This window comes from Puntigrus tetrazona, chromosome 3, assembly GCF_018831695.1.
Source record: "Puntigrus tetrazona isolate hp1 chromosome 3, ASM1883169v1, whole genome shotgun sequence".
NCBI lineage: Eukaryota > Metazoa > Chordata > Actinopteri > Cypriniformes > Cyprinidae > Puntigrus > Puntigrus tetrazona.
The window spans coordinates 5,922,847-5,945,132 of record NC_056701.1 but is presented as its reverse complement, the minus strand read 5'-3'; the positions used below and the strand labels follow the sequence as shown (position 1 = coordinate 5,945,132).

The following is a 22,286-nucleotide window of genomic DNA, read 5'->3' as shown; positions in this document are numbered from 1 at the left end:
ATTATGATATATCTTATGATTTTGACTTTTCATGTCATAATTCAACTTTTTATGTCATCACTTTTTATTATTAAAAATTGACTGTCACAATTGTCATATAGCATTGTTTTATAGCATAAATATTTAGGTTTTATATCACAACTATGACTTTATATCTCATAAATTTGTCACATTTTTTTTTTTTTACCAAAGCAGCTAGTTATTATTACTCTAATGGGATCCGGTAGCAAATAAAACTATTTGACAATAAAAAGAAAAATAAAGAGAAAAGTAAATAGCTTTAACACCCGTAGACAAAGAAAGCACTGTTGCTTTCACATTGTTTGCTTTATCTGTAAAACATTCTTTGCCTATATGCTCTTATCAGGACAAGTAAAAGAATAATCCAAACTAAACGTTCCTGTGATTAAACCAAAAGGTAGACCAGAGTTCAGGGTTTGAAATCAGCTCATAGGACAACAGCAGACCGGCAGCCAATGAGAAGCCGGAGCAGGGTCATAAACGCGATAAGCTCGAAACGGCTCGACTGATGGTTTATTGTCAACACGATCAAACATGTTTGCTGCCATCGGAGAAAGAAGAGAAGTTTTACCACAAAGAGGAACTTTTGGCTATTGATTTTTCAAGGTTGCCTGTGCAATACAGAATCCGCAGGGCGACGTGAGGACAGACTGAGTTTGATATGGATTTGTTGACGTTTATGGCACAGTGAAACTGCACAGTGGCGCTTGAAAGAATCTAACGCAGTTTTGAGCAACCCCACGCATTGGAAATCTGCAAAAACAAAGGCCTTGGGATCCCCGACACCGTTTTCGTCATGTTGCGCGTGGATTTCAGATCGCTGATTCTGCCTATTGGCATTGTTCGGCTGGTGGAGGTGGTTCTGACGTGCATCTGCTTTGCATTGGCGGCGTCAGCGGGAATCCCGACCGAAGCCAAGTCCCATTGGGCTTGGTGCATGTTCTGCTGGTGCATCTGCTGTTTCACGACCCTCCTGGTCATCATTTTGGAGTTTACCCACCTGAACACCAAAGTGCCCGTTTCATGGGAAGACTTCACCATGGCTTTTGCTATGTTGGCCACGCTCATGATGGTCACCATTGCGATCATCTACCCCACGTTCTTTGCCTGCTCCTCCTGCTCCAGGGAGATCGGGGCGTCCGCCGTGACCTGGTTGTGTTTTGGGCTGTACGCCGCCGAGGTCTGGTTGGTCCACAAAAGACCTGGTGAAACCAGCGGCTTTCTCACCACCATTCCTGGTCTCCTCAAGATCCTGGAGACATTCGTCGCCTGCATCATATTCACGTCGTTGAGTCCCACAGAATACAGGATGTCTCCGGGAACGGAGTGGTGCGTGGCCGTCTACTCCTTATGCTTCATTTGTTCACTGCTGATCATTTTCCTCACCATCGCCAAGCTATCTTCCGTCTTTCCATTTTCGTTCGACAAAGTGGTCATTAGCTTCAACGTCCTGGCCGTGGCTATGTACGCAACCGCTGTTGTCATCTGGCCGCTCTATGCTTTTGACAATAACCCACGTCCGTCAGACTGTAAACGCTGTTCTTGGGATGACCTGGTGGTGGTGACCTTCATGACTGTCATTAACTTTTTGGTATATATCGGAGATATGGCGTACTCTGTTAAAATAGTATTCTTTAGCCGACACGGGCAGGAGTAACCCATGCCATCTTTGGTCTAACATGAAAAAATTATGTATGTAACGTAAGGATGTTATTGTATACGGAGCAGACATACGAGCGAAACTTATTTGTCAAGAAAGGTCCGTTTTTTGGCAAATATATCAGGCATATGAATAAAGCATCGCATACTGAGAGGCTATTTCCAAACTAAGCAGTTTCAAAGCGAAAATCTGAAACATATCTGAACTTGCACGGGAAAGCATTTCACCTCACGCGAAAAACCAAATAGCATTCACCCGGCAAATTTCGCAATACAAAGGTAAATGTGGCCACGCCCATATTATGATTGAGTCAGGGTTGAGTACAGATGAGTTACTAATTCCCCGGAAGTCGCACACGGTTAATATTTATTCATAGTAGATCATGTTTCATGGGTTCATTTTGAAACCCTGTATTTATGTCACTCCTCAGTAACACACTTGACTTTGTACAGTGATTTTTATTTTTGTTACCATGTTGCCAGTCTTATTTTTGGTTTGTCGTACACTCTCACGGAAATCTGGAAGGTTGTATGATGTGAGAAACATTCAAAGAATTAGAAGTTTATGTGATTTCGTAGCCGTTTAATCTAAAACCAGCATAATCATTGCCACAAAAAAAAAAAATGAAGAAATGGTTTGTTTACCCAGTTGATTTTAATCTAAAAAAGGGAAAAAAATGACATTGATTCTGTTTTTTTGTTAATATTAATAACTTCATGTTAATTTTATTAACATTAGCCTTGTCCATTAACATTGACATTTTTTTTTTTTTTAAATGTTATTAAAGAATAGTTGAGAAAGTTTTTGTTGTTGTAGTAATAATTCATTCTCCAAACATAAAAGCAGAACAGGACAACAGAGAAAATCTAAATAAAATATTTTTTATTAGAAAAATAGTTTGTTTCTTAATCTTACATGTCGCCCATTTACTTACCGTACATTTTTGTAATATTGAAGCTATGCGTTTTTGTACATGAGAAAACAGGAAGATAGTTTGTTTTTACTCGTGTCAGTGAGGAAGCACATAAAAAAAAAAGACATAAATATCGGCAAAATAAAAGTAACAGGAAACATGGAGGTTCAAACTGTTCCAAACAACCTTCATCCATCCATTAATATGGAACATAACATTTTTTTTCAATTTTGTCTATAAAATATTCAACCGTCCACCATTTAAAATCCTTAACAATGACGTAAAGCGCACGCACACACAAAATAAATCCTGATATTACGATGTTAAAAACGGATGACTGAATATTTCGTGCATCGTATTGAGCATGTATTTTAAATGTTGTTGAAATGTAAAACTGCACCAAACATGTGTTAAAACGCTCTGATTTCCAGTGCCATGCATACAAACAATAAAACAGATATTAACGCGCAGTGCAAATCAAAATCTTAAAATCTTAACATGTGTAACAATGGTTTTCCAGTCTCCGGTCGAGGTAGGGTTCGCCGTTTCATGTAAACAGGAACGGGTTTCAGCTGATTGTTCAGTTCAAGGCTTTAGTGGAGCGCAAAATGTTTTTCCTGTGTGATTAAAAAACTCCCGACTCAGTGCCTGTTCTTTTGAGAGCAGCTAATGGTCCCTCTTCGCTTCACGCCCTAATACATCAACACCATAAAACACACGCGGATCTAAAATGTCTCTGAAGGACGTCTGTGGAGTCACTGCTCACTAGCTGCTCTTGAGGCTGACGATGGCGTTGATGAAGAACTCGTACCAGAAGAAGGTGAAGCCCGTGGACAGAGCGGCCTTCAAGAGACTGGGAGAGAGACCCTTAAAGAAACCCCGGAGGCCTTCCTCTCTGCCGATCCTCGACACACAGTCGGCAAAGCCGCGATACGTCCGCACCTGCATAGAAAATACAAGAAATGAGCATTCGTTTGTAAAACAGATGAACATTCACCACCGTTCGAAAGCGTTTTAGAAAGAAGTCACTTATTATGTTCACCAAAAACACAGTAAAAACTCTTAATATTGCTAAATATTATTACAACAGTATTTATTCCTCCGGTGCGAAGCTGGATTTTCATTATCACTAGTCTTCAGTGTCACATGGTCCTTCAGAAATGACTCTAATATACTGATTTGTTGTTCAGTTTTTTTTTTTGCAATGTTGAAAACAGCTGTGCTGCTTCGTAGCTTCTGTAACACTATAAATGTCCCAAGATTTTCAACATAAGTGTATTTAGCTCAGAAAAGCATACAGTTTAGTCATGAATCACAAGTGGAAGGCTTAAGGATCAGACATTAACAAGTATAATAGTGAAGTTAATGTAGCAAGCAGAAATGGTTATAAGGTTATTATAGGGACACTGAATCCCACCCACCTGTCCAAACTTCATCCTGGCTTCTTCAAACCCACCCACTTGAAGTCTCTTTTTGATCAGATCGAAGGGGTACGTGATGGTTTTACTGATGACCCCAGCACAGCTACCGCTGATCAGACTGTGTAAACCTCCTGAAAACACACGAGACACCACAGCAACGTCAACGCCGGGACAGAAAGCACCTCGCATGAGCTTTACACTCAGTGTTCATTCATAGATTTGTGCTTTAAGAACGGCGTTGATGTTGTAAACTAAAACTATTAGAATAGGCTTGCGCTGAGATGATACGGTATAGATAGAAAAACGTACATTTAAAAATATATTGGACATGTTCCCAGACAGCTAAATGAAATATTAAGTACTCGAAAAAGGTTAAGGAAGCTACTAAATGCTAATACTAAAACTAAAAATGAAAGCTAAATAAAAAATAAAATTTTTTAATTTTAATTCTAATGTAAAACATTTGTGCTGTCAAATTATTAATTGCAATTTAGTTTTTTGTTTTTTTAGCCAAAGATAAATATCACTCATTTCCCCTTATTTTCTAAATTTACCCACTAAAATGTCACTCAGTGTAACATTGCTAATACACACATGCATATATATATATATATATATATATATATATATATATATATATATATATATATATATATATATATATATTTATTTATTTATTTTTTTATATATTTATATATAATATTATATGATATTTTAAAAATAGATATAAAATGTAAATAAATATAAAACATATATTATGTAAATAGAAACTTTTGTATTTTGAATACAATTAAACACAATTAATAATTTGACAGCACAAAAAAATACATATTGAAATCACCAAACCTTTTTAGCTAAAATAAAAATTTAAACTTCATGAATAACTTAACATTTTAATAAACATCATAATACAAAAAATTTCATAAAAAAAAAAAAAAAAAAAAAATTTCATACTTTTTTTTTTTTTTAAAGCATGCTCTGACCTTTAGATTTGGCGTCTTGGGGCTCAAGAAGTTTTTTCAGAACATTATAAAAAAAACTGCAGGCCTGCGTACGGAAACACGGCCACTAGGGTGGGTGTGAGGCCCCTGTAGAAGGTGAAGGGCCCCTCTGCGTGAAACATTGTGGCCACGGCATGTCTGAGGTTACGATACACCTGTACGTATGAGAAAACGTGAGGCTTTCAGACGCATTCAGACACAGCACAGCAGCAGTAACAGTTCACATCGTGCTTCTGAGGTGTGACCCCTGACCTTGGGTTCGCCCTGAGCAGCGAAGCGCGTACGGAGCGTATCCAGCGGCTGGCAGGCGACGGTGGCGGAGCAGGCGGCCAACCCGCCGCAGATGAAGTGCACTCCTGGGGTCTGGCTGTTATAGCTCATCTTCTTATGGACCAGCTCTGTCAAGGCTTCGAAACTCGCAAACTAGGACAAGATTTGCATATGTGAATATTGACCTACTGTGTGTACTGTAAGCAGGATATAATTGCTGTATGTGGTATTTAAAAAAATATATGTGTTGTGCCAAGAAAGTTGCCTATTCGTTCACGAACAGATTAGCAGCTGTTTTTAGGGAGTATTTATCGATTATCTGTATTAATCAAAGCGAGTGACATCACCTCACAATACAAACACACCCCCTGGCACTGCCCCGCCCCCTCGCTTTGATTGACAGCATCGATGTAGGCATCGCAAGTTCACACGCAAAACAAATTGCGATTGCATTTAAGTTTCGGAAGGCTACATTCGAGAAGCAGAGAAAAAGAAAATGCAGATGGGGCAATTAATATTGCTATTTAAATAAGTCGGACTCAGCTCGTAAGACATGAAAAATGCAGTTGCAAATGGACTTTGCTTTCGCATTTGAAATGTGGCAGTCATTTCGCGCTCTCAAAAGGGAAAATGCAAACAGTAGTGCAAGATTTGCAATTGCATTCGTATTTTGTCATAATTAATGCGTCTACACATTATCCGTTTAAAAACAGATTTTTTTTTTATGTGGCTTAATAAAACAGAATATATATATATATATATATATATATATATATATATATATATATATAATATAAATAATATATATAAATATATAATAATAATAATATATTTATATATATATATATTTTTTTTTTTTTTTATCTTCAATCTTCAAATACCTGAACTGCTCCATAACACACAGACAGCAGCTGGGCAGGAATGTGACCTTTCCAGAATGCAGGAAGTCCTTCTTCAGTCATAATACAGCGTGTGGCCTGCCATAAGCCCCAGTACTTCCCCTGACGCCTCCTCCAGGACACCTGCTCGATCTGCAACTGCAGCAGACACAATGAAGAGCGGTCTGAACATGAGCATCACGAGGATCTGAAATCGCCTAAAAGTGCAACACACTGCCACCTTGAGGCCTGCCCCTCGTTTGCTATGGAAGAGAAACTTCAAACCAAACCATATCGGGCACAAATCAGCCGTTCGACTGCATCTACTGTGCGCATTCATAACCAGTGTAAAGCAGAAGAACAGGCCTCTTTGAACGGAGCGTGCTCAGAGCAGCCGTGGGCTTGGGAGTGGTGCTAAAGTTCCACAGGAAAACGTGACTCATGTTTTAGGCACGATGATGATTATGTGAATCAGATGTACTGGAGAGGGCTGTGTTGGCTACAGACGAAAACAGCTTAGGTTGAACGTGCTAATATTTATGTTTTCACTTCATTATTCTGTGCAGAAACTCCACAGCCCTTTTACCTGAAATCTGATTTTGATGACGTCTAGAGGGCTGATGAGGGCTCGGGTGACCATTCCCGCCGCCGACCCGGCCAGAGCAGCTTCCTCGGGGGAGAGAGACGCACCGGGGGAGTCTGGATCATAGCCCACCATCCCTGCTCAGATCACAAACACAGTTTCTGGGAAGACAATTCAGGGGAATTAAATAAAAAACAAAACAACAAACAAACAAACAAACAAATAAATAAAATAAATAAATATATATATATATATATATATATATATATATATATATATTATAAAACGAAAAAATAAATCTATGTTGTGCATGGATGAAAGCTACAGATAAATGAACTAAATAATTTAAAAAGACATGAAAATATACAAACTAAATATAAGATTATTTTGGATACACTTAATTTTAAGGTTTCCTTATTACAGTGTAATTATACGTTTAAGTACTGAGTAATATTTATTTAATGCATGTACTATCGATGTGGTTAGGATTAGGGTTTGGCTTACTTTTATATAATTATTCACACTTTTATTATTGTAATAGTAAGTACATGTAACAACAAACACGCCTTTAAAATAAAGTGCTACGGTTATATTGAGTATTTTCGGAACATGTTAAATGTACTCAACAGCAGTGAAAAGCTACATTTCAAAACGGCCTGTCTAGAGAGTGTTTAGCTGGGCAGCTTTAGAAACTTTCGCCTGCCGATGATGCCCACAATGTTGTCTTGCTCAGTAGGCAGCTCCTTATGGTTTGAGACACACCCAGGGCTGCTCTGCTTTAACGTTACACAGACGCGCGAAAACGCTAACATACCTTTAGGGAGTGCACTTTAGTGTGCACCGGGCTCCTCTGTAGAATATGTATTTGTGCTGTTCTCTTATGAGTGCATAGCAGCGGTGTGATGTTAGAGGACACCTCCTCATGCTCTTCTCTGCTGGACACCAATGACTGGAGACCAATGACTGGAGACCAATGACAGAACGGTTCGACCGTGTTTACTGACCGTGTCTGATTCCACTCCGAGCACATTGGTTCCTACCGTGATATAGTCTATTTTAAACTCATATTTACTACTTTTTGTTTCGGTTTAAATGCACTGCCATTTAATTTAATAAACGTTTAAAACGTTTTAACATAATTTATTAAAATAAAACCCACAATACAATTCAATTACAATTAGGTGTAAAAAGTAGTTACAAGCATACATATTATTACAGTCATTTAATTAATTATCTGTAGAATTGTTCGATTTTTAAAATGTTAAGTGGGTAGTTCATCTTAAAATTTATATACATACATACATACATATATATATATATATATATATATATATATATATATATATATATATATATATATATATATATATATATATATATATATATGCTCATAAAGCTCAGGTGCAAATTAAATAATAAAAAAATAAACAATAAATAAATAAAATGCATTGTAAATAGACAGTATAGAGTCATTAGCCATGTTCATTAATTGGCTAAAAACACATCTATTCCATCTTTAGTTGACCCTCTATTCTAATTCTATTCTGGGAAAGAAAAAAATGAATAAAAGCGTAATAACATAACTTTCATGTCCATGTCCATGTATATATACAATCTTTCATGACAGTCACATCAATTAGTCTTGGATGATTACAAGATTAATACAAAGTTTTTTTTTACTGATAACATAATGCAAAACGCATGCATAGAATAGTTAACAATTATTGAATAAAATAAGTCTGAGGTACGAGTAGTGAGGTCCCACCCACTTCCTAGTGTGGCCTCCGCTGATTGGCCAGTGACTCGCGGAAAGCAGGAAGTGAGGGTCGTGGGATTTTGAAAGCTGTTGGTGGTGAAACGCGGTGAAACCGTGATGAGTGTGAGTTTTAATGACAGGTGTTGAAGAAACATGGATCAGCTTGTGAGGGCTCTGCTAATGCTCCTCTTAGCGCACTTACCGGCTTCATTTCACTGTACAGCTGCGCTCAGCGGAGATGATGGAGGATGGTGAGAGAAATACCAAGCGACTCACTTTCTTTTGAAACACGGACACAACCTTCTGTTGATCACTGTTAATTATGTTGTGTTTTTTAGGGCACTGGGTTCAAGTATAGAGGATGAAGGCGAGTGCAGCATTGAGATAAGAGACGTGAACTCCATAACACACACACAATTCATTAAAGAGTAAGAACATTAGTTGATAATATTAAGACATTTCCGTCATGCAAAAAAAAAAAAAAAAAAAAATTTCAGTGCATTTTAGTTTGCTTTTTTTTTAACCTCAAAGCAAGTATTTTTTAAAAAGCCCATAAGAAAATGTAATTATAGTAAATAATGTTTTTGACTCATACTATAGCAAAGTGTATTATACAGTATTTATTATAGAATTGATAACTTTGTTAATGAATGCTACAGCATATAAACTGTAGTCTATTATATACTGTAGTATAATTTTTCTATTACTGTACTTGTTATATTATCACAGCAACTATAGAATTGCCACCACATATTAAATACTTTACTAGAGCATTTTTTTAAATGTGGGTGTACTTTTAATAACAGCAAGAATATAAATGCCATTATATAACATAAGTATTTATGTAATCCTAATGTTTTTTATTATTATTATTACTATTCCACAGGTATGCTTATGCAAAACCAGTTATACTCCGAGGACTTACAGATAACGCGGTAAGAGTTGTGGTTATACCGTATATATCGGGTGTTTATCGCTGCAAGCTCTTGCTGGTTCTGTTTCTAACAGTGCTGTGTTGTGATTGGTTGTTTCAGAAGTTCCGTTTCCTGTGTTCCAAGTCCAATCTGCTGCGAGAGTACGGAGGGAACACGGTCCGTCTCAGCACAGCCAATACACACTCATACAGGAAAGGTAGACTGAAATCATACTGACCCCAGACCTTTCGACGTTAATGTAAGTGTTCGTATTTCTCTATTTACATCTGCTCTGTTCTTTAACAGTGGATGTGCTGTTTGAAGAGTTTGTGAAGTTCCTGTTGACCCCTCAGCCTAAAGACACACTGGGCAGTGGTTAGCTCTCTCTCTGTTGCACACACTCACACACACACATGCACACACACGCACACACATGCACACACACGCACATACATACACACACACACACACACACACACACAGACCCCAAATCTACTCCTCCTACAAGCTTTTTGATCGTTTCACAATGTGTGCGCTTTTTTATTTCAGATACTCTGTACTTCTTTGGGGACAATAACTTCACGGAGTGGCATTCTCTGTTTGAGGAGTATAAAGCGCCACCTTTTTCTCTTCCACTCATGCATCCTGCCTATAGCTTTGGGATTGCCGGTATGTACAAATACGTACTCTCTGATCCAGCTAATTCGTTTTTTTGGAGCGCACATACACGCATTTTCACCCATTAAAGGAATAGTTCGCCTAAAAATGTATTCATCGTTAAGCCATCTAATAGTTGTAATGTTTGTTTCTTCATCGGAAGAGATGTGGAAGAATTCAGCATCACATCAGTAACCAGTGGATCCTCTGCAGTGAATGGGTGCCGTCAGAACAGCTGATTTAAAAACACAATAAAGTCATCCACACCACTCCAGGCCATCAGTTAAAGGCTCTCCGCAGTGACTTCTTATAAACACGCAACTTTTAATTTCACAAGACGTTACTTAATGGATGTTTTTATAAACAGTTTAGACTCTCATTCTGACGGCACCCATTCACTGCACAGGATCCATTGGTAAGCAAGTGATACGAGGCTTCTCTTCCGATGAAGGATCAAGCTAATCTACTTCCTGGATGGCCTGCGGATGAGTACATTGTTGGCAAGTTGTCGTCTCCGGGCAAACTATTCCTTTAAAACCAGAATCTCTCTCTTGCAGGACCAGGTACTGGCGTCCCGTTTCACTGGCACGGTCCCGGCTACTCTGAAGTTGTTTATGGCAGAAAGGTCTGTGCATCGCCAAACTCACACAAATGTGTTATTTACAGCTTCAGTACAGGTGTAATTTTTCGTGTCTGCATACTGATGTGCTCGTGTTTCCCAGCGATGGTTTCTTTACCCCCCTGATGAGGCGCCCGAGTTCCATCCCAACCACACCACTCTCTCCTGGGTCTCTCTGTCCTACCCAAACCTGGAGCTCCACCAGAGGCCCCTGGAGTGCACCATACGCCCCGGAGAGGTGAGGTTTAACCCATTTACACACGTAAAAATAGTCCAAGTCCTGTATTTCAGAGATAAAACAGCACGTCTTCGCGCAGGTGCTGTATTTTCCAGATCGTTGGTGGCATGCCACTCTAAATCTGGACGCCAGCGTCTTCATTTCGACTTTTCTGGGGTGAAGACTGACGTGGTGGACACACACCGAGTGCGATTGCGAGCAAGGATTCAATGTTCAGAGGACCAAATGTGACCCTGGAGCAGAAAACCAGACATAAGTAGCACGGGTATATTTGAAGCAATGGCCAAAAAATACATTGTATGGGTCAAAATTATTGTGATGTTAAACATCGTGTTCCATGATATTTAAATTTTTGCTCAGTAATATGCACTGCTATAGACTTCTTAGTGATTTTTTTAATATTATATTTTCAGATTTTCAAATAGTTGTATCTCGGACAAATATTGTCCTATAGTAACTTATTTATATAATATATAATTCTTAATTTGAAAAAGTTACACTTAAGACTGGTTTTGTTTTCCAGGGTCAAAAGAGAAAGTCAAGCCATTCATCCATTAACTTGAACAATGTTTTTTTTAATAGAAGCTGCATTTATTGTGAGATTGAGGTAGTTTTTTAATGAAGTTGTATTGCCGAAACATGATTTGAATAATGCTTTGTTTGTGATTTATATCGGGGTTTTTTTTATGTTGCAATGAACTAAATAGATAATCAATTCAAGTAAGCTGGATATCTTTAATACGTCCACTATATAAGCATCTTTCTCATTCAGACTCACAAAAATACATTTTTATCAATAAAAGAAAGTTAGACTAAAAGAGGATAAAACCTTAAGGCTAACAAATAAAAAGAATAGAATAGAAACATTATTGAAATCAGTTAGTTAAACTCTCCACTTTCACATCAGATTGGGAACACTGAATTATGTAGGTTATTACTGAAATAACTGAACCCTTAAGATTTTCTTGTCTTTCACATATGAACAAGTTCGATCTGCGTTAGAAATCCATTCATGCAGTATGTGATAAAAAAATCATTCTGGCTCTTTTTAAATGCCTCAAGATGCATTACAGTACATGAGCATAAAGAGATATTCAGAAATTAATCAATAGAATTCGATTTAATGAGAATAACATGTTTTTGCAGTAACGCATCTTTTTAGTGATACGAAAAAAGAGAAATTCTAATCAAAAAACTCTAATGATCCCAGCAGAAGACTGTCCTCCAGATGATGTCACTTCCTCCAGACCTGCTGTCCAGCAATGTAGGTTTCCCTGATGGTCAGTGTGTCATCAAGTACTACAAAATCTACAAAACAACACGTATAACTATGCATTTCATATCAAAAACACAATAATACCTTAAGCGCTAATAATAAATAAGAGAAAAAAAACGTTTACCTTTTAAAACATGTAAATTGATTTTAAAATACACCAAAATACAAAATAGTTATTTTAAATATATATGTATTTAACTGCTATAAATGTGCAGTTAGATCTTCATATATGTAGTATATTCTTCTCAAAAAAAAGTGATGGCAAGGAAATAAAAAAAACAAGAGTGGCAATGCTGTGATATGCAATCAAAACATTAAATGTGCATAGGATATTTTGAATATTGTGCGCCAGTAATTCACCAAAAAATGAATATTTACTCAGCCTCACATCATCCAAGATGTAAATGGGTTTTTTGGGGAAAAACTTAGCATCGCTGCCCAGTGAACCTTCTGCAGTGAATGGGTGCCGTCAGAATGAGAGTCCAAACAGCTGATCAAATAATCCACAAATAATCACAATAACCCACAAGTAATCTACACACAGTAATTAGGGCATGTTTGGACTCTCATTCTGACGGCACCCATTCACTGCAGAGGATTTATTGGTGAGCAACTAATGTAATTATGCATGCAGGCTGCTATTGCATTTTTCCAAAAACAGAAATAGCATTGCTTTGTCATCTACTTAACCTGCTACCTCCACTAACTACCACACTACTACTGCTATGATAGATATCATTCTATAGATGTAATTAATTCAGGAGGATAATTTATCATTGTAAACCAGTATTCTTATATAGGTATATATTTATTTACCTCCTGTTTTTTTTATTATCTTGTATCCTATTATCCATGTGGCATCTGTAACTACTTAGTCTTAGTTTTATATTTCACTTTAGATAGTATTTTTGTGTAAGAGTTACCTGTATGGTGTAAGCTGCTGGATACTGAAATTTCCTTTGGGATCAATAAGGTAGGTACCTACCTATTTGTCCAAATCTGTTCTGACAGAGAAAAAAGCTCTACTACAGGCGCATCTCAATAAATTAAAATGTTGTGGAAAAGTTTATTCATTTCAGTTAGGGCTGTGCGACATATTTGAAGTAGTTTAAGTCTTTGGTTCTTTTAATTGTGATGATTTTGGCCTAATAAGTATATTAGAATATGGTGACATGCCAATCAGCTAATCAACTCAAAACACCTGCAAAGGTTTCCTGAGCCTTCAAAATGGTCTCTTAAGTTTGGTTCACTATGCTACACAATCATGGGGAGGACTGCTGGTCTGAGAGTTGTCCAGAAGGCAATCATTGACACCCTTCACAAGGAGGGTGAGCCACAAAAAGTCATTGCCAAAGAAGCTGACTGTTCAGAGTGCTATATCCAAACATGTTAACAGAAAGTTGAGTGGAAGGAAGGAGTGTGGAAGAAAAAGATGCACAACCCTTATGAATAAGAAAAAGAATAGCACCCTTATGACGACTGTCAAGAAAAGTTCTGTATTTCATTTGGAAATTTCAGTCTGGAGGAAAAGTGGAGAAGCTCATAGCCCAAGTTGCTTGAAGTCCAGCATTAATCCACAGTCTGAGATGCGATGTCTGCTGGTGTTGGTCCAATGTGATTTTTGAAAACAAACATCACTGCAACCATTTATCAAGAAACTTTGGAGCACTGACCAGATTTTTAAAGATGCTGATTTCCTTTTTCAGCAGGATTTGGCACCTGCCCACACTGCACTGGCACGGTGCCACAAACTGATCACCTCCATGCAAGTAATTAAAGCAAAACGAGCTCCTAACATGTATCGGGTACATGTACAGTAAATGAACATACTTTCCAGAAGGCCAACAATTTACTAAAAACATTTTTTGGAAGCATAATTTGTTGAGATTGAATGGTGAATTAGTGGGTTTTTTCCCAAATGTGAGCCAAAATCATCACAATTAAAAAAACCAAAGACTTAAACTACTTCAGTCTGTGTGCACTGAATTTATTTAATACACGAGTTTGAGTTGAATTATTGAGATGCACCTGTACATCTTGGATGGCCTGAAGGCGAGCAGATTTTTAGCACACAAGTAGGTACATTTTAAAATAAATCAAATGAGCCTCAAAAGACACGCCGATACCTGCATCTGTGCCGTACTCCAGCGTTCCCTTCCTGTGACTGATGCCCAGCAGCTGAGCAGGATGCAGCGATGCAGCTTCTAATGCAGCTTCTACTGTGCAGCCTACACACACACACACACACATCAGTATAAAACCTCTATAACAGACAATAGCCAGTTCCTCGGGATTCCTACACTGACCTGACGCCTCTCTAAAGTGTCTCACACACATGTCCATGGTTGCGATGCTGCCACTTAAAGTTGTAGTGCCTGAAATCAAGAATGAATGAATTTAAAAAGAGGAAATCTTTACTTGTATTATAGCAGTTGAAATCTACGGAAACAAAACACTCAAAGTCATTATTTAAATAAATAATAATACCACACAAAGCATTTGACAGCAAAATAACACAATAGAAATGCATGATAAAATCATACAATACACTAACATTTAAAGTTTGGGGTCAGCAAGTTTTTTTTTTTTTTAAATAAATTAATACTTTAAACTGAGAAAGGACGCATTCAATTGAACAAAACGGATGATAAAGACATTTATAATGAGACAAAATTTATCTCCTGAAAACATTTTTTTAATTTTAAGCAGCAAATGATCTTTTGACACTGAAGACTGCCATAATCCTGCATCACAGGAATAAATTACATTTTAAAATAATTCTTTATGAATATACCCCAAACTTATATCTGTTTTAACTTGTTATTCAGTCGTTTAAATAATATAATATATGTATGGTTTGAAATGCCTTTCACTTTCTAAATAGAATTTATCTAAAAAGAAGAAAAGAAACCGTCCAACTCGACACTTCTTTGTCACCAAATATAAGATGCATCTGGGTTCATTTCCAGCACACTGAGGGCTGACCTGCGACGTAAGCATGAAGCCCCTGGATGTCTATCTGCTGCTGTCCGAGTGTGTGTCGACCAGGAGGAAGACCCATCGCCGTCACAGCATCAGTGACCAACACCAACCCTGCACACACACACACACACACACACACTACTCTTACACTCACTTTAATACAGTGAAAACCTGACATGCTTTTCTTTCATATATTTTATATTATCATATTTAGCCAGTATTACAAACAGGTTTGTAGTATTTGTGTGTGTGTGTGTGTGTGTGTGTGTGAAGACCTGCGGGATGAGCTCTGTGTGCGATGCGCAGCGCTGCAGGGTGTGTGTGTATCCCGTCTGCGATCATCCCGTAGTAAACCGTCCGACCTGCTGGAACACGATCGCTCGTGAGCAATCCCACAATGCCTGGGTCCCGATGGTGAAACTACAGCAAAACAAAATAGCGTGCATCGTTCACGTTATGCATATTCGTGTTTTCAAACTGATTCATTTTCATGTGTATTTCAGCGTACTAGGAATATGATGTTATTTTAAACAGGCAGGTACATTCACAAAAATGTGATCTAATGCAATTAATTACTGAACGTGCATCGGTGTGTGCATGCCTTCCCGTTAATGTGTGTGTGTGATACTAACAGGCAACATGGCGTTAAATAAGTGTGTAATGAACGTGGCTCCATTCTGCACAGCCTCTTCTGCCTGAGAGAGATCAGCCATAGAGTGACCTGGACAGAGAAACACTTCAGAAATGCTCGGCCAGTTGAGAAAATAATAAGAAACAATGACCACTTCATATTAGTTGACCTTAACTGCTATGTATTTGCATCCAAACATGCGCACAATGTATTAATTGTGTTCATTTTGTGTTGCTGCTATTGAGGAGGGATACTGGTAAAGTTAGGGAGAGGTTTGGTGGTATGATGTAATTGCATATAGGTATTTTAAGTACAATGTAAAACATGTATGGACACAGTAAGTGCATTGGACGAAATGATCAATTTAAATGTAAGTACATAGTAATTAAGGCCACCTAACAAAAAAGTGGGATTGAAATAATACTTTAAGTACGCACCGAGTGACACCGCTATGCCTCTTCCTGACAGTTCACGGATTGCTGCCGCGCTATTGGCTAGTTCTGGAGCGAGGGTTACCATGGCGACATTTTCCAGGAGCCCATAAGTCTCCATCAGGTCGGCCACGCCGCCTGCTTTAAAGGTGCGGAGGAACTTCGGAGGGTGAGCGCCTCTCTTCTCTTCACTGATGAATGGCCCCTCCAGATGAATACCTGAAACGGTAAATCATAAAAAAATTTATTTAGCAGAAAATCTCATTAAATACGTGAAATAACATATCAACACAGCTAAAGACATGTCATCATGTCTTCAGCTGAGAATTATAATTGAGGTCCAAATTGAGTTTTTCATAAATGTACATTTTTAGTGCTGTCAAACGATTAATCGCATCCAAAATAAAGGTTTTTGTTTGCATAGTATATGTGTATATACTGTGTATATTTATTAGGTATTTGTAAATACAACACACATGCAGTTATATGTTTAAGACACATATGCTACATTTATAAATGAAATATATTTACATATAACATTTTATAAATATATACATGCAAATATTTTTTCTAAATATGTATAGTACTTGTGCGTATTTATATATACATAATAAATATCCACATTACACACAAACACACATATAATATGTAATCAAAAATGTTTAGATTAATCATTTGACAGGACTAATTTTTATATTTTCTGTATATCTAGTTCTAGTCATTTTATTAGATTTTTATATATCTATCTTATTTTAATTTACTATTTTGGTAAATCAATTTAAACTAAATAAAAATAAGAAATGTTTTGATATGGTACTTTAATTCAGTTAAGGTTAATTTTATTTATAATCTTAGTTTAATAATCCCCGTCAACATACATTTGAATAAATAAATTAAAGTCTATTTATTTGGTGTGCACAGTGCACACTATGTCTGTGTGCATCTTACCTAAAACACCTGCCCCTTCAGGTCCTCCATCCTGAACTTTGAGCTCAGGAATGACCTGTGACGAGAAACACAGCAACATTACTGGCGTTGAAAGATCAAGCAATACAACTTTTTGCAACACTGATAATATTAAGCACTGAGCAACAGCAGAAGATCAGCGTATTCGACTGATGCCTGAAGGATCATGTGACACTGAAGACTGAAGTAATGCTAAAAATTCAGCTTTAACATCACACTGGAATAGAAACAGTACTTTGAAAAAGCTGTTTTTATTGTATTTTTGATTAAATAAATGCCTTGAGCACAAAATAATTATTTTCATTGTATTTCTGATCAAAAATGCAGCCTCGGCCACAATATTACTGTTTTACTGTATATTCAATCAAATAAATACAGCTTTGAGCAAAAATGCTACTATTGTTACTGTATTTTGTTTAACAAATTAAATAAATATTACAATAAAAAATATATTACAATATAAAAAATTTTACTGTACTGTACTATCGATCAAATAAATGCCGCTCTGACCAAAAATATAATTATTTTTACTGTATTTCTGATCAAAGAAATGCAGCTTGGTCATCATATTACTATATCTTATGTACTTTTAATACAAATAAATGCAACCTTTATCATAATATTACTATTTTTACTGTACTTCTGATCAAATAACGCTGCCGTGGCTACACTATTACTATTTTTACTGTACATCTGATCAAATAACGCAGTCATAATACAACTATTTTTACTGTACTTCTGATCAAATAACGGAATCATAATACAACTATTTTTACTGTACTTCTGATCAAATAACGGAATCATAATACAACTATTTTTTACTGTACTTCTGAATAAATAACACAGTCATAATACAACTACTTTTACTGTATTTTTCATCAAATAACTGCAGTCTTGATAAGCTTACGAGCACAAAAGCATAATTATCGCCATTATAATCCTGGATGCGGTCTCAAATACTATAAAATCTCAAGGAAACATTGCAGAGATGTATTTATGTGTGCATCCAAGAGACAATGCAGAGTGGTTAGTGGTTATATATGCATTGTACCTTATGGTATATGTCTGGGGGAGACGTGACGAGGGTCGGGCAGAAGGAAGTGACACCGTGTTCTAGAATCTTTTTGGCCACCAGAGCCACGCCTCCTCTGATGTCACTGCTGGCCTGGGAGAAGTCAATGCCATATCCCCCTATAAACGAGAAGAGGGCAGGAGCTTAGCATTACAAGATATCAGTAAGAACACAGAGGCTTGTAACAATGTCAACTCGCTGTGCACTTCTACATTAGTTTTATGCCGGCCTTGTTTACCGTTTAGCTGTACGTCTATGAAGCCAGGCGCAATTATTTTTTTCTTGCAGTCAACTCTGTGATCCGCAAAACCCTCCTCATCGAAGAACAGCTTCTCCGGGTTCAAAATCTTGCCCTCGCGAACCCACAGGTCTTCCCTACAATCACAAAGATTTCCTTCAGAACGAATGTTGAAATGATTGAAGTCAATTAAAGCTCTTAATATTTCAAACCATCTTTTCGCATGGAAAAAGTAGTCATTAACATTTAATATTTACTTCATCAAACAATGTAAAAGCTAGTCTAATATGTGTCTTCTTCTTCTTATGTTAAGAAATCGATATATTACTATAATCGTAACTGTAAAGAAATCAGAGGTGTGTTATTATATGTTACCATTGCAGCTTGTGATCTTTCAGTATCCTGCAGTTCACAAACTGTGTGATCGGGGCATCCGAGACACTCTTATTGGATGGCATCTCTCCCGAAATCCCACCCCGACACCTAAAAGCACTCTGTAAAGAGAAAGCAGAACTAACAAGTCTTCCTAGTGGATCGTCTTGGTTTGGTGTGATCGAACACACACAAACCACATGAAAATAGAAAAAACACTTCCATAATAAAACTAATTTAGTGACTGTTATGCATTGTGACAACTTAAATAATGTAATGCACGGTCTTCGAAGGAACATTTTGATTTAATTTATTAACTGGACATTCCAAACCCAAACAGAACGCATGCAAAACAGAAAGTACTTCCATAAAATAATATTAATAATAATAAAAACTTGCATGATGCACACATTTTGAAGGTCCATTCTTTAGCACATATATAATTATGACTTCAGCAATTTGCATTTATATATTTTATATATATATATATATGTTTTATTAAAACTGCTTATAAACTGACTTGATATCCATAAAATACAATGGCCAAACAATCATTGCCCTTTTGAACACATTTTATCGCTTTTTATGGCACAGTATTTAACTTTGTACTGTCAAGCATACTTTCCAAACAAAAAAAAAACTGCCGTGCAAACGAACAAACCAGATCTGTCAACATCTGCAGCATTATCATTACCGGTCTTTTTTATTCAGCACATAATGGCACCGTTTTTAAAACAACAAGAGGTGCTTTTACTGTTAAAGCAGAAGGTAAACAAAAACACCGGAAGTCCTGATCAAACTCTTCGTTGACTCGTCTCACAGATACCGGATCATGATAGGGGCACGATCACCGGCTGTAGTTTAATAAACGCCCTTACCGTTAATTCACATACTTTTACTCTGATGCTCCGCTCGCTGGTGTTCTCTAGGAAGTCAGCACGGCACTGAGTCACGCGCGCTGTCAGCTGATGGGGAGGCGTGGCCAAAACACGCGCTCTGATCGTGCTTAAAGCAGAAAGACGAGAATAATAATAAGAATCAATATTCATATATAAATAAATTTATTTTTAAAAGAAAAGCTAAAATAAATGTTTTAAAATAAATTTTATTATTTGTAAACATTTTGTTTTAAATAATATCCTTTGATTATTATTATTATTATTATTATTATTATTATTATTATTATTATTATTATTATTATTATTATTATTCATGTGTTATTGTCTATGCTAATATACCCCTGGCTGTATTTGTAGTTGTATGAAACCATTAAAACCAAAAAAATCTATTGCATTATAGTGTCATATATAAGTTTATATATATTAGTTTCATACATAATTTTATTTCAGTATGTATATATTTTTGTTTGTTTTTTGTTTTAAATAATATATTTGATATTATTATTATTATTATTATTATTATTCATGTGTTATTGTCTATGCTAATGTACCCCTGGCTGTATTTGTAGTTGTATAAAATCATTAAAGCCAAAAAAATCTATTGCATTACAGTGTCATATATAAGTTTATATATATTAGTTTCAAACATAATTTTATTTCAGTATATATATATATTTTTTTGTTTTTGTTTTTTGTTTTAAATATATATAATATATTTGATATATTAGTTTCATACATAATTTTATTTCATTATATATATATATATATAATCATATATAATGTTTCCTATATATATAAATACGCACACACTCACACAAACACACAGTATACGTAAAATACAAGCCAAATGTAGTGTGGAAACCTGATCCAAAATGACAAGAGTGCCGTTCGTTCACTCGTGTGTGTCGGTAAGCCACTGACACTAATAATGTCAAGCACAGGTTACTTTATCTCAGACGCTCTGTGCATGTGCGGCGAGGCTACACATTGTTCTCGGTGCACATTAACGTCAAAGGACGGACGTGAGCTGCTGGCTTCACCGTCAGACGCAAACCCCTCGCATCCACGTCATTACTGCTAGGAACAGCCCTGCAGGCCAAACAAGCGCCGTCATTTCCCGCCAACCTCTAACCTGTGTCAGACAGCGGGCCTCTCACATTCACAACATCACACATTAAGAAAAACAGAGCAAACAAACTCTCTTCATTACTAAAACAACACGGCAGAGCCTCTGAGGTTACGCTGCCGTGGTTGAAGTTCGTTCAAATGAAATACATTTTGCTAACAAGTGCATTGGTATGCATTATTGGTAAACGCAACTACATTTTTAAGCATTGTGATACTCTTAATAACCAAAGTGCTGAAATTAACCGAGGGTTAAAACTAAAAACTAAGAGTGAAACAGTGAAACAGATAATCAAGGGTTAAAATATAATGATGTAAAAATGATATATATATACATATATATAAACAGTGTGTGTGTGAGTGTATTTATTATGTATATATAAAGACACACATATACACTATTTAATTAGAAAATATTTACATTGCATGTACGTTATATTTACGTTCTCATTTTCAGAGGCTTATGTGAATAAATCTATATTTAAATGCAAAGAGATTTTATTTGTATCCATTCATACCCAATCTGGACTCTGAAGCATCTTATGATGAAACACAGCAGCAGCAAAAAGCTGAAATGCAAACTCAATAAACAGACGATTGCAACAGTATATGGTTTATGCGTGTGCTTTCATGCCGTATGTATTATGCAGGAAAATGCAGAAATAAAACATTATAGAATATAAATGTGTTCTCGCATCACACACGTGTAATTTGATTCATGTGAATATAAATTAAAATGTCTTGTAGAAGACCTTTGGATTTAATCTGCTCGCTGTGCAACACTTAAAGTGACATTTTTCATACCTTATATTATATTTAGAAAGATTAAGGGGCTTTAAGGCAAGAATTCAAAGGGTTTATGACGTTTCACCGAAAGAAACCCTTAAGAGTTATTTAAGGGATATTTTTTACGCTGTAAGGGAAACCTAAGGGGCGATCTTAAGGGAAAATTACACTTAAGGTACTTTATGGCAAGATGTAAAAGACCATTGTTAACAGAACATTAAAAACACCATCAAAATATTTAGTTTTACATTTTATATTTGCATTTTTGCAAACCTTCAGCATCCCTTGATTTTTTTCATTGCAGAAAATGCTTTATTTTACAGTGGAAATTTATGCATGTATTTTTTTTTTTTTTTTTAAATATTCTTTACACTGATAAAAACGGCTCGCTGAAAGGTTCTTTGGGGAATAAAATTATCGAACAAAATTAAATAATAATAAATCGTATCAATTACAACAGCATCGATAATAACAATAATAAACCAAAATGATTGCATTATAAATGTATTAATTAACTTTTCTAAAGTTCAAATAGCGTCCTAAAAACTATTACTCATATTACAATTAAAGAAAATAA

The 22,286-nt window shown here is 36.3% G+C and overlaps 4 protein-coding genes across 5 annotated transcripts; 2 read left to right on the top strand and 2 right to left on the bottom strand.

Annotated features, from left to right (window-relative positions):
• Positions 1-492: 492 nt before the first annotated feature.
• LOC122341454 (myeloid-associated differentiation marker-like) lies at positions 493-1,693 on the top strand. The gene has a single exon (XM_043234843.1). It carries the CDS (start codon positions 818-820, stop codon positions 1,676-1,678), a length of 861 nt encoding a protein of 286 aa, XP_043090778.1. The 5' UTR covers positions 493-817; the 3' UTR covers positions 1,679-1,693.
• Positions 1,694-2,546: 853 nt separating this feature from the next.
• slc25a19 (solute carrier family 25 member 19) lies at positions 2,547-7,701 on the bottom strand. Its single transcript, XM_043234842.1, is given in 8 exon segments — positions 2,547-3,536; positions 4,016-4,146; positions 4,999-5,048; positions 5,050-5,171; positions 5,269-5,439; positions 6,168-6,323; positions 6,751-6,908; positions 7,562-7,701. Coding segments are annotated over 7 exon segments (939 nt in total). The 5' UTR covers positions 6,883-6,908; positions 7,562-7,701; the 3' UTR covers positions 2,547-3,359.
• Positions 7,702-8,558: 857 nt separating this feature from the next.
• jmjd8 (jumonji domain containing 8) lies at positions 8,559-11,329 on the top strand. The gene is made up of 9 exons (XM_043234845.1): positions 8,559-8,754; positions 8,842-8,931; positions 9,390-9,438; positions 9,538-9,634; positions 9,724-9,792; positions 9,967-10,086; positions 10,632-10,699; positions 10,797-10,931; positions 11,011-11,329. Exons 1-9 carry the CDS (start codon positions 8,657-8,659, stop codon positions 11,089-11,091), a joined length of 807 nt encoding a protein of 268 aa, XP_043090780.1. The 5' UTR covers positions 8,559-8,656; the 3' UTR covers positions 11,092-11,329.
• Positions 11,330-11,485: 156 nt separating this feature from the next.
• On the bottom strand, positions 11,486-19,904 carry amdhd2 (amidohydrolase domain containing 2). 2 transcript variants are annotated; one of them, XM_043234827.1, is made up of 12 exons: positions 19,778-19,904; positions 18,903-19,021; positions 18,528-18,664; positions 18,269-18,408; positions 17,200-17,254; positions 16,258-16,470; positions 15,822-15,910; positions 15,465-15,609; positions 15,193-15,300; positions 14,514-14,582; positions 14,334-14,435; positions 11,486-12,239 (listed from the first exon to the last, which is right to left on the bottom strand). In XM_043234827.1, exons 2-12 carry the CDS (start codon positions 18,983-18,985, stop codon positions 12,166-12,168), a joined length of 1,215 nt encoding a protein of 404 aa, XP_043090762.1. In that variant the 5' UTR covers positions 18,986-19,021; positions 19,778-19,904; the 3' UTR covers positions 11,486-12,165. The 2 variants fall into 2 exon arrangements, with proteins under 2 accessions (XP_043090762.1, XP_043090763.1); XM_043234828.1 differs by having other exon boundaries at positions 19,793-19,880.
• Positions 19,905-22,286: the final 2,382 nt, after the last annotated feature.